This window comes from Ptychodera flava (assembly GCF_041260155.1).
Source record: "Ptychodera flava strain L36383 chromosome 23 unlocalized genomic scaffold, AS_Pfla_20210202 Scaffold_23__1_contigs__length_28996876_pilon, whole genome shotgun sequence".
Taxonomy (NCBI): Eukaryota; Metazoa; Hemichordata; class Enteropneusta; family Ptychoderidae; genus Ptychodera; species Ptychodera flava.
In genome coordinates, this window is record NW_027248277.1 from 4,978,326 (window position 1) to 4,991,958 (window position 13,633).

General features: G+C 36.6%; 1 protein-coding gene across 2 annotated transcripts in view; it reads right to left on the reverse strand.

Moving 5' to 3' along the window:
- Nucleotides 1-1,797: 1,797 nt before the first annotated feature.
- LOC139124024 (ribosome-binding protein 1-like) overlaps nucleotides 1,798-13,633 on the reverse strand; it is a 30,820-nt gene continuing 18,984 nt past the window's right edge. For both annotated transcript variants that reach the window (XM_070690157.1, XM_070690158.1), the window contains one exon: nucleotides 1,798-4,373. In XM_070690157.1, the coding sequence (XP_070546258.1) occupies nucleotides 3,526-4,373 (848 nt within the window). In that variant the 3' untranslated portion in view covers nucleotides 1,798-3,525. The remainder of the gene's footprint in view (nucleotides 4,374-13,633) is intronic.

Sequence of the window (13,633 nt, forward strand, 5' to 3'; positions counted from 1 at the left end):
ACCAGGAAAGAAACCCGTCTTTGAAGTTTGTAAAAACGAAAATTGAGGGAAAACACTTGTGTTCGGCTGTATATTTTGAATAATCTGTTCATTATATAAATTTAGTGCGCATTTCAACACTGTCGTGAATGAATCATCAACAGTTTAGTGTCATCTGAACTTCGCTCAGACCAGATCTCTCGAACCAAGCGAAATATGGGAGTAAGTTTATTCATGCTTTGTAGAAACTTTGATAATTGTAGACCCCAGGCTGTGCGCTAGTTCCTACTGTCGTGGGGTAGGGCCGCGCGGCGCTTCACAGTCAACACGACAGACGAAACTGGTGCTCGGCCATCGTCCGCCAGCACGGCTCGTTGGCCAGACAGGAGTCTTCCACTAACTATGGAAAGCATCCGGCTTCCCGAACAGCAGGCCTTGGTAAGCGAAGATGGTGCTCGGCACGAGGGCTAGGTTTAAAACCATGCGTTATTCGTCTTTATAATAGCTGCAAGCGAACCTTTATTACAAAGCTTTTGTTGTAAAGTATAAATACAATGTCTTTATTTCAATTAAACGTCGGAACAGAAACGGTTGCGGTGTACAGTTTGTATGTATGTTCATCAAATAAAAACTTTCCTTTTATAAACAAAAATCTAAAAACAACTTGCAGAATCATATACGGACACTGCAATATTTTGACTAATATCACATTTGATCTTGTGTGCACAGTCGCTTGGTGGGCTATTCAGCTCTGGGACTATTCGCCCCATAGACGAGTGTACAGAGGTGTTTCTCGCTTCTGTACACTCGTCTATGGGTCGAATAGTCCCAGAACTGAATAGCTCACCAAACGACTGTGTTGTGTGTAAACGAACCGTCACAGCAAAGACAGATACAAATGTTTAGTCGAGTCGTGCCGCACACGAGAGAAATTCGCTGAGCAAAATTTCATTCAAGGCTGTTTACGCAGCATCGTTCACGTTTGCTCTGACATTCATTCATAAATCACATCAACTTGATACTTTGATACACTGTAAGTCATAGCTACCAATCAGAGAATTGGAGTCAGTCACGTGGACTTGTAAATTTGTATACATTGTAACTTTACATCTGTCAATCATGGTTTCAATCAGAATGTCTAGACACTCGATATTCACTGCATATAGCTCTGCATGGCATGGCTGTGTGTTACCAGTGTTATACGGCCTCTCACCACATGTGGTGGGAGGCCGTATAACGCCGGTAACACACAGCCCTGCCATGCAGAGCTAAGCTACAATCCATACAACGGTGAGTACCAATACACACAGTGTTACAGTACTCTAGAGCTGACTGGCGTGTCGGTATCTCAGTATCAAAATAAAATCTAACAACATTAACACAAATCTGAATTCTTATCCAACATTTTTAAATTGTAACCATATACAGCCTTGCTTCTACTTTCCGTCATGTAACATACATGCGCCAGAGGCCACTGTGATCTCCTTGTAAACACGTCTACGACACTGATGACGTCACTGATTTAACTTCAAAAAATAAACTACTTGTAGAGTATTCAGTGCCGCCTAATCCCTGACTATCAACTACTCGTCTTCGCAGTGTCTTACTAACTTGACATCATTGCTTCTGCAAGACTCTGGCGGCAGATTTCCAGTGTACGCAGTGTTTGGAAAACACGTTTATACCTGATATGACCCCAATTAAAACACTGATCTCATCAAAATCACAAGGAACAATCATGGCGAGTAAAGGAATATTTGGCCATTTTTTCCGGAACAAAAAAGGAACAGATAAATTAAACACGCCGATAATAAAACATTAACGATTAAAAATATTTGACTTTTATTTCAGATCGTTTAAAATTGACATTTGTACATAGATGTATAAAAATTAAAATCTGAACATACTCAAAACAAACCACTGTTTGTTTACATCCATTATTTTGTAAGATTATTAAAGACTTCCCATCAGACAAAAATATCGCCACTGCTACACTGTGGTACTAGTTCATTGTATTCAAACTATACAGCAAAATCTATAAAATACATTCAACTCTCTTCTAGGATTCAAAATACATTTACAATTGTACTGTCTGACAGTGACAAATTAATCTACCGAACAGTCAGTCTATGCAACAATTTTCAAACAACTTATATCTTTATTGTTAATACCTTACTTTCCATCAGTAAACAGCACAACAATGTATTGAAAATAAATCTCATGTTTTTGTGAATTACCAAATGTCCGAAAAATCCGAAGAAATATAAATGATATAAATATCAGTGTACAATGTCATCATATTGCTGTTGTAGATATCAAAATCACGAGGTGACGCTCACCTATTCCTGTACACGTAGGTAAAAGTTGGATTGAAATCTAAAACAAAGATGTGTTCTCATGAACGTCACGAAAAATAAACGACAATGCCATAAAATGGCGATCTACGCTGGTGTCACATTTCATGTTTGTTTACATCTTACACACGTCTACGTCTGTGATGTAAGCGTCCTTAGTTACTGGTCTAAATTTTGATACAATGTTTCATACAGCATCAACCACTTTCCTAAGGACCACCGATAATTCTCACTGTAAAGATGTCTAGAGTCACTATTTACAACAAAAGTAGGAAAACAGCACACTGATACAGAACGAAAGCATTGTGAATATTTCAAAACTACCCTTGAAAAGTTTGTACAATTGGTACAACGAAGTAATGCCCTGAGTTGATCCAACTCGCGTGCCCCTCTCAACAAAGTGAGATCGACCTGGATACAACGCCCTCAACGGCTTTCTTGAACTTAGAATGGCGTTGATCGCTAAGGTTGAAGTCGTTGTTTATAATCCATAAATCGGAGTAATCTTCCTCCATCGGACGGAAATATCGACAGATTTCAACAAAATTAACATCATCAGATATGCAGGTATTTTATCTCATCTTATTTTGCACACACAATTGATATTCCGCCCGATATTTATGGCGATGTGATGGAAGGTGTATCTGTACTGTTGCCTGTGGGCAACCCCTTGTCAAAATTGATCAAAATTTTCAATAAAAATTTCACAAAATTTGTAAGATTCCTTCATCGGTATACAAAGGAAGTGAGCGACTGTATCTCTAAGATTGTCCGGTCCAAAATTTCAATTTTAAAATGAAAAATAACGCCAATATTTAAATATCAACAAACATTTTTGACCAATGTTGTCATTGGGGTATGCCGTGTACAACGGCAGTCAAATACCTCCATGACAAAATTGGTCAAAATTGTTGATTAAAAATCCACAAAACATCTCCGTTTTGGATTTCTAACATCCCTGAGATGAATCGACTGACAAAACTCACAATTTTTATCAACAACCATATTTCTAAATTTGTAAAAATAACCTTGCAATCAACTTGTTGCCATGACATCCTTGTCAACAATGCAGTCAAGTCAATGCAATGCGTTCAAACTTCAACGCTCACAAAATTATTCCTTTCAAAAAATTCCTCCAAATTCTGACATTTTGATGTCATGTAGACACACACTTCATGTTGGTGTATTTTATCTACTTGGAAAATACTTTGATTTGGTCACTGCCCCACTCTACAACACCAATTTTATCACCCATGACTGCAATGTACTCAGGGTTACTCACATTACCTTCCAACAGATAACAGATCCACTTTCCATCACATCGATATTTTAGGATTCTATCAATGTAGTTGTTACAAACATAAACATTATCATCTTCATCCACAGCAATGTATCCAGTGTATCCCACAATGCCCCCTGGTATCTGACTTTGTCCGAATTGATGTAAAAAATTCAGGTCGCTGTCAAAACACTTGATGCAGCCATTGCCAGTGTCATAAACCATGATGACATTGTTACTGTTTACAACCACAGACACCGGCCTGTAGAATTGTCCTTGGCCACTAATTTGACCATTGACTTCTTTAAGATGTTCTCCACCTTGAGTGTACTTGACCAGTCTTTCATCTCTGTCCTCACGTCCAAAGATGTCCGGAGAGGTCAAACTCAAAGTGACCAAAACAAAGTCATCCATCAGAGCTATGTCCCAGACTACTTTGATGTTTTCAGGTAGAGTAATAATTTGGATAATTTTACCGTTTTCATCACAAACAACAATTTGTTTATTTTCATCATCAAGTATGAAATAGTGGTTGAAACGTGAGATGGCTACACTCAGTGGCCGGAATGGCTTTGCAAACTGACCATCAAAGCTTCCTATGACTTTGTCACAGGTATAATCTTTGTTCAATATCTGTACAATATTGTTACCACTGTCACACACCACAAGTTTATCACGGTGGAAGGCTAAACCTCTTGGACTCTTGAACTTTTGTCCTTGGTCTTGATGTTGACCACTGACCAATGTCAATGACCAGTCACCTGAAAGGTCAAAGGTCAAACCTGTGAAAATTATTGAATGCCTTGTTGCACAGCTTACTTTTTGTTCCGCTGTAAAAAGAAACACTTCAATTCACATATTTTTTTCACTGCAACAGAATTTTTTTAAATTCACATAAATTCTTTGAAGTATAATGTTATTTTTTGAAAACTTCTCCCTCAATTATTGGTCATTTTGTGGATTTACCATGGTAACATTTTTAACAGAAATAGGCAAAGTCAGTATTTTTGTCATACATTTTTCATTTATTATACAAAATTTCCAATTCTTCCAATTTCGCACATTTATTTTAAAGATGTTGCTATAATGTACCAAAATACGAAGTCTTTCACTTATTACTAGTAACCATGGCAACATGTTTTTGAGACAATTGCTCAAAATATTAATTTTCCTGTAACTTTTGTATGTAGTAGGTCCAAATTTTTTTTTGCAAAAGATCACAGATTGTCATAAGCTTGTTTAATTTGTATTAATGCATTAGTATTGTCATGCATAACAAGTAACCATGGCAACATACATGTTCAAAAATTGCTTTTCTTCATATTCTGTTTTGCTTTTGAAGTAAAATTAAAATTGTTTCGCAAAAGTTGTAAGACTGTAAAAGCTTGCTCAGTGGTGCAGTACATTGACACATTATAACAATGGATTTTTTTTCATTTGCTCAAAATTACTATTTCCTAATAGTAATAGCTTTGTTTGTATTTGAAATTGAAAATCTCTAGTAAATATTGACATACTGTAGTTCACTTTTGTCATAATTGTTCAATTCTTACACTGAATTTCAAAATTTTACAATATAGCATATTTGTTAATCTTTAAGATGTACCTATTATGTACCAAATTTGAATTCATTTACTTATTACTGTAACCATGGCAACGTTTTCTTGATAACAATGCCCACAATATTTATTTTTCTGTAACCTTTGTATTTCATGCAGTAGATCCAAATTGTTTTTGCAAAATTTCACAGTTGGACACTAGGTTGTTTGTTATGCATTAATGCATTAGTACAGTCATGCATAACAAGTAACCATGGCAACATAAATGGTCAAAATGTGCTTTTCTTCATAACCCTCTTATGCTGTTGAAGTAAAATGAAAAATCTTTCATAAAAGTTGTAAGACTGAAGTAAGCTTGCTCATGGTGTAGGAATATATTACTACACTAGAGTATTATTAGTTACCATGGCAACAGATTTTATTCCATTTGCTCAAAATTATCATTGCCATATAACGTGTTTTTTCAGTTGAAATAGAAATTCTCTTGGAAATATTCACTGACACATAATGTAAACTTTGTCAATGATATGCCAATGAATTGAAACACTCATAGAATGTTTGGCTGGTATTCATGGCAATATTCTTTAATTATTGCTCAAAAAGTTTTATTTTGTCAACAAATTTTGAATTTGTGAACATTTTTAACAAAAATTCTGTAGTGTTCTCCTGCATTTTTGTGAGTGTAAATATAGGACTGAACTAAACTTTTTGTTTGTGTACCAATACATAAATACACTTGTGTGCTACTGGTAACCATAGCAACAATTTTATTCTATTTGTTTAAAATTTCATCATAACACTTTCTCATTAAAAGTAAAATGAAAATTCTCAAGTATGAATAGTTCTTAAACTGTTTTCAAATTCCAATGATAACTTAATGAATTGATAGAGGCTTGGAATGTCTGTTTTCCATGGCAACAGTTTCATAATTGTAACTCAAAAATTCTTACTACCTTTTCATAACGTTTGGTGTTCCACCAGATGTTTGTGAGCTGAAGTCATTTTTGAATTTTCTAGTCATTTTGACCAGAACTTAACATGAATATAATTTTACTGGTATACAGTAGTAATGTTATCAAAGTTCCTAGATCATGTAAATATTACTATAACTTTAGTTATTTCAACACACACAAATATTGCATGGCATTCCATAATGTGATTTTCTTCCAATTTAATGGTTACACAGATTTCAATTTTTTGAGATATCTGCAGTCTGGCACAGCATCACAATTATAGAGATCATTTAAATAATATGTGAAGACAGTCTCCTGGTAAGTAACTGTTCTTCTGAAAATCAATCAGTGATTTTGCAATATTTGACCTTCACACCATTTTATACCTATGTCCACATTTCTCCATTCCGGTGACATTTATTGTAAAATATCAGCCATCATATTATATGATAAATATCTAGTTTCTGTTACCCAAACTGCACTTTTGGCTCTCATACTGCCACCCCCACAGTCTTAGGAAATCCCATTCAAAAATTACTGAGCAAGATGGTGCATTACGGTCAAGAGCAATGCATCCTGGGAAGAACTGATCCATGATGTAATTATTATGTTTTTTAAACAAAGTCATGTAAAATATAGCTTAAGGATGTTAAAGGTTATGCTAAAGTGGCTTTTGAAGTCCAGCCTTTGCAATTAAGTGTGAACTATGAATTTTATATCCTGGGTCCGTTGTATTCTACTTGTCTATAAACTGATCCAAGACATACAAGACATGGTTCATGCTCATACAAAAAAAGGGACTTCAAAAGCTACTTCTACGTAACCTTGAAGTTTTATTTTTTCTGTGACTTTGCGTCAAAACTTGATAATTATAACATAGATCAGTTGCTCCCAGGATGCATGGCTCCAGTCTGTATTACACCATCTTGCTCAGAAATTTTTGAATGGGATTTCCCTGAACTGTATTGGGACAGCCAGATGAGAGCCCAGAAGTGCAGTATATGACCCCCTGGGTAACCTAGACTAGATAAATGTCGAGATAACAATATACAATAAATGTTTTCAACTTTTGAGTGTTCCTGAGCTACATTTGCAAAAAACAAAATGGCTGCCACTCTCTGCCTACATCTATAAATCTGAACTGTGTATTAACCCTTTCACCACCAATTCCCGGTATACCGGGAATGCATACCTTTCACCACAGGTTCCCGGTTTTCCGGTCCGGCGGCCATATAAGGCACTGAGGTCAAATTGGCATCCATATTTAGAACAGGGTACGTCGTGAAACTGTCGTAAAGGGGTATAAATGATTGTGACGTCATAGGCTATGACGCAGTCGAAAGAATTTTTTGAGTCGCCATCTTGAATGTTGTGAACGGCGAGCATTTCGCGCCAGTTTTGAAACGGCCCGTTGTGATTTAAAAATGGCCGACGGCGACAACAACAATAGCGATGCTCAAGCTGGTGAGTTTGAAATGTCGGACGATTCAGACAGTGAAGCTGAAAATGTCGACGGTTTCCTCAATGTCGATGATCTGCCCAATGAAATTCGTGACCTCTTCGTTGATAATGAAGCCGATGTCGACGAAGTTTTCTTCGGGTTGGACCACCAGAACATCGAGTTGCTGACTGATCTGCACTGGAGACATGCAGACCGAGAGATCGACGACTTTCCGTTCACTGAGACACCGGGACCTACAAGTACTGAAGAGAAAGACAGTGTCTCATTGTTTTGGAGCGATGAATTTTTACTGCGGGTTATGAAGTGGACAAATGACAATGCTGACCGGAAGAGAATGCGAGATCCGCGAAACAACAAAGGTCCATGGAAACCAATCGAAGATGTTACTGAACTGAGGGCGTTTTTGGGGCTGCTTCTGTTCATTGAATTTTATTTTTACGGGCGAGTGGAGGAACTCTGGAACACGAGCCGAGCATATTTTTTGCTGACTTTTCCTGGTATAACTTCAGTCTTCCCGAGACAACGGTTTACCCAGTTGCTCAGGTATCTGCACTTTTGTAATGAAGACCTACCACACCGACCAGATAAGTTGTACAAGGTACGTCCTCTTTTGAACTACATGCGTAGACGTTTCATGGAAGAGTACCAGCCTCATCGACAAGTATCTGTTGATGAGTGCATGATTCCTTTCAAGGGCAGACTGGGAATAAAACAATATGAGAAAGCAAACCAGTGAAGTTCGGAATTAAAGTTTGGATGCTGGCAGACAGTGTCACTGGATACAACTATAATTTTGAGGTGTACTGTGGTAAAAATGGTGGTGATGAAAATACATATCCTACTGTTGGGCTAGCTACCAGGGTTGTCTTACAACTTACTGAGCCACTTGCAGGTGAAGGCTACACAGTATACACAGATCGTTTCTATACCAGTCCCATCCTGTTATATTCTCTCAAGTCTCGACAAACATATGGTTGTGGGACAGTGATGTCTAACAGAAAGGGCTTTCCAAGTCAGCTAAAGAGGGGCCCTAAAGATCTCCAACGTGGTGAAATGACTTGGCTGACAGAAGAGACGACCGGTCTGCTTGCAACAGTTTGGCAAGACAAAAAGCCTGTTTACTATCTGTCAACCCTCCACACTGAAAATGCTGATCAGAATGTAATACGTCACAACAGAAGAGGTGAGGAAATTATAGTACCTGCACCCCCATGTGTTGTTGACTATAATCAGTACATGGGTGGCGTGGACACAAATGATAAAATGACGTCCCTGGATAAAAGCCGGAAAACATATCGATGGTATCATCGCCTTGTCAGAAAATGCATAGTGTGGGCTGCCTACAATGCCTATGTAATTGAAGATCACTTCACTACACACTCCAGGCAAGGGCAGCGTAAACGTGATTTCAGATCATTCATTCTTGATCTCACACATGCACTCATTGGAGACTTTACTGCACGTCGTCAAGCTACACCAGCAACTGCTGACAAACCCACCCGTATGCAAGCAGACAACCATATGCCAGGTGTTGGAGAGGGCACAGACCACCTTTGTGCTGTGTGCTACAAAAAATACAAGTGGTTCTGCGAACGCAACCCAAGAATGCCATACAAAGATGTGCCAGTCAAGAAGGTCAAGTCTTGCTTCAAGTGCACCAGCTGTGATGTCTACCTCTGTATAAAACGTAATTCTACATGTTGGCGTGATTACCACAGAAAGGTGGAGTACTGGCGATAAACTGTGAGACTGTGATGTATGTAGCAGCCAAGAACTCTGTTTGGGCAACAGACATAAAGTGAATCCTGTGCTGAACCAAAACCAACAAATCTTTGACATCTATTGTACACGAAAGTGAGAATGTGACTATAATGAAATAATGAACGCAATTTTAGCCAATGAATTTTCTGTTGCTACTTGCAGTGAATTTATCCTGCCATTTTCAAATGTGAAATATCTACTGTGATTGCACTACTAAATAGAAAGGAAAGTAAAATGTTTTGTGTCTTCGATACATCGATAATGCATTTTGAATGACACAAATCTGTCCATATTGTAATCCAGCATTTGACACACAAATGTCAATCATTGTGATAATCATTTGAAAACAAAATCATTTTAACTTACCTGTATAAGGATAAAATACCATTCAGATTTAGTTAACTCAAACTTCATTTACATTTATATATAGTTTTATATGTAAATACAAGCAAGCATATTTATATTTACTTCAAATTTTATTTACATTTATATTTTCTTAATTTTATTTACAACATATTTTATTTACAATGAAGCATTTCATATTTACATGGTATTTACAAGTTTATTTACAATTTTGAGTTTATTTACAAATTCAAATTATGCTTTATTCATAAATTTAAATTACTACAGTATTTATTTACAAATTCAAATTAAATTTTGTGTTTTTTGATTGCTGATCAAAGCTCAGATGTTCACTGAACAAAATTTATAATGGTATGTTGTTGTTATTTGTAAAAAGTGGACTGAGCTATGTTATTGATGTGCTGACATTTATATTGAACAATTGCATTACAGTATCTTGGAAGCATTTACCAACAATTTGATGGTACTCAACTTATTCAGACTTTCAGATCAATATTGATAAATTGATGGTACTATGTAAGTCTGACTTTTGAGATCTTTCAAAACAATTTTTTACTAGAAATTTACTGCCAATTTTCTGAATCAATTTGGGCTTGTGTTTTTGCATCTTCAATAATTTAGCAAACCCAGATGCTACATCAAATGTGTAATGTTCTGAAAATTGTGTGCAAGCAACAATGAACTGATGGTCTCGAGTCTTGCACTGATATGTTTACACTGACATGTTTGCAAAGGATGCTGGGAAAAATCTATAACATATCAACTTTATTTACCATAGTATTTTTTTTTACCTAAATGAAGAATATTTGATCAGTGAACTCAACTCTTGATGAATTTTATTCAATTAAATGTGTTCATTGTTGTATATTTTGTAATTTACGACATGAAAGTGATTTTTCAAAATTTTCATCATAAAATTTACAAAATTTGACCAATTTTTGGTTTTTTACCCAAAATCGAACGCATTATTTTGTGATTTGATATTTTACAATAATTCTTCAAAAGATTGTGCTGAACCAAATGTGTAATGATGGTGTTGTTGTTGTGCAACAAATATGAACTGCATCCTTCTCTGTGCAACATGATAGCAATGAACCCTACTGTATACAAGATTGATCTTAGAATGGTCATGTTTGAAAAATACTAATTTTTGGTTTTTGTACCCAAATTTGTAAATTTTTGGTCAACTAATTCAAATTTTACTGCTTCAAATAACTATGAAATATGATATTTCACAAAGGTCTTGCTAGTCATAGGACTTTTGCAATAATTGACTTTGAATTTAAAAATTTACAAAATTTGACCAAATTTGGGTTTTTTTGACCCAAAATTCAATTCAAAAACATGGAATGACCTCTTATAGTTAAATTTGCAATTTTGATATTGAATATACACAGGAAAATCATAAATTGTGAATGGCTGAATACAAAGGCCTGTAGGAAATGTGTTGATACTTACCTGTATCCCAAGGAATAAATAGAATTATGTCAGTCTTCATTTTGTGTCATTTTACTAAAATATGGCTTTTATTTGCATATTTTATTAATTTTTTCTATATTTTACAATGTTATAACAGGGATCTTGAGTTTTCCAATGGTTCCTTACTATCAGACTTGAGATCCATGTATTTGTAGACAGTTTTAAATTTTCTGTCATCATTTTGGCATTTTTTTACCAAATTTTGCATTTTTCAACCCAAAAAATACAATGATTTTGTCAGAAAACTTGACACTGACCCCATACATATCAAGAAAATTTTATAAGCTTTCAGATGATGTATAATGTTCATATCTTTATGTGTGGTCTATGTTGTTACAGCCTATGACAAAATGATACTGTCAATTCACTCAAAATTCCTCAGGGACTTGGTGTTCTAGGCCTAATATATACAGGGACTTGGTGGTGAAAAGGTTAAGACAGTATGACCCTTGAATGTTCTCAATGTTATGAATTAATGTAGATTAATGTCATATGCAAAGATTAAGCTCACACATTCCTAGCTTTGGCAGTTTAGATTCCTAAATTTTAACATGTTGTTTTCTTTTATTCTACCAGCAATAATTGGATGAAATGGTGAAAGTTTACAAGATGTCAAAGAGTAATCACTGTAGAACATTCAATGAGGTCAAAGTTCAGAGGTGAGAGTAATTGACAAACACTCTCCTAGTTAAGTCAATTGTCCTTAGGTAGTGGTGTTTGTATCCAACACGGTTCAATGTGAACCACGAGGGGCAGTAATAAAAGTGTTCAAATGCTTCAACACAGGGTTCATAGCAGAGTAAATTGTAACGGCTTGTGTTTTGAAGTGTAACAGAACACATGATACAAACATGACAATTCCCTCACATTCAACTCTGGACCTATCTCTGTTAAATTCACAGATATCCAGTCTGAAAGGAGCCTATGAAATTTGCATAAAAGTTCGTGTTAGAGAGCCTCGTTTTCGTTACGCTGATCGCCACTGCAGTGAGGGATAAAATACGGCGAAAGGGTGGTCTTTAAATATCGACGTGCAGCAAAACGTACAATAGCTAGAACTATAATTTTTGCTTTCAGTTGTAGCATACATACTAATGATCTGTTTTCCTTGGGTAAACTCACAAAAGTTGAGAAGATTTATTTAAATTGCTACAAAGTGGGTGGCGAGGTCGACCCGCCAAATGCGGAAGTAAACTTCACCTTTTTCGTAAAACAGCTCGATAATGACCTTAGAGGTCTTAAGCCAAGCCGAAAATTTCAGAAAATATTCATTTAACTATTATCAACATTTGGTGAAATTTTCATGACTGTGTGACCATGGACATGTATTTGCGGCAGTGTTGAATGTTGGCATGCAGTTACCATATCGCTGTATACGTAGATCTGGAGGGTCTATGAGTATACGAACACCCGTTACGCTGCGTACACTCCACGCTGTTTACCGCGACCAAACCACTTGTAGTTCACACGGCGCGGGTGTTACACGATTAATCTTTCATTTTTATCAAAGTTTACTCCTATAATCTCGGGTCACTGATGTTATATATAAATAAAGTATTTAATTAATGTCACATTATGACCATCAATACTTAAAAAAATTTTTTGCTAGTTAATGTGCCAGTCTAGTTTGAGCACGCACGGTAATGCTAGCAGGGATGGCCGCAACGCGCAGCTGTTTACGGCTATCATTCTAGCCGCATCTATATTCACGTACTCGTGTGCGGGATACAGAGTAGCCGTATTTATCCACGGAGATTTTTTGCAGTCGATGTTATTTCCTACAGTTTTTGTATGCTTGCTAGCTACTAGAATGCGAAAACGGAAAAAATCACTCATAAACGAAACAGCACTGCTAGTCAGTACGACGGGTGTCTACCACTATACTACGTGTACGGCCGTAGACAGTGATAAACGTAGCCCTTCTGTCACCGTAGTGTTTTTTTCTCCATTTGCACTGTCCACGACTTTACCGAGAAGCCAGCCAGGCAGATTGTGTTGGCCAGTGAGGTAACACAAGCTTGCAGTCTTGCTTCCTCGTCACAATCATTGAAAACATAAACAGAACCGAAAAAATCTGCCAAGTTAGCCGGTGAGGACCGAGAAAGAGCTGAAAGAGTTTACATGTACACTCACGCTGCGCTGTAGGTCGCCATGTTAGATTTAACACATGAACGTCGCTGCATAGTCAACTTCAACGAGACTTATTTCAAAAACGGAGGCTTAAGCCACTGAGATTTTTTCAGATCGTATGGACCTACTCAAGATACGTCCCCTCCCTACTTCTCATGGAAATTTGACTTTGGATATGCTTCTGCGGCAGTGTTTAGTGAACGGCATTTTCGGTCGCTCGAAAACCATGAAAATAAGGCTAATTCAAAAACGAATCGATAAAAGCCCCCCAAAAATCATCGGCGAACACTAACTAAGAGTACAATTCAGCCGCT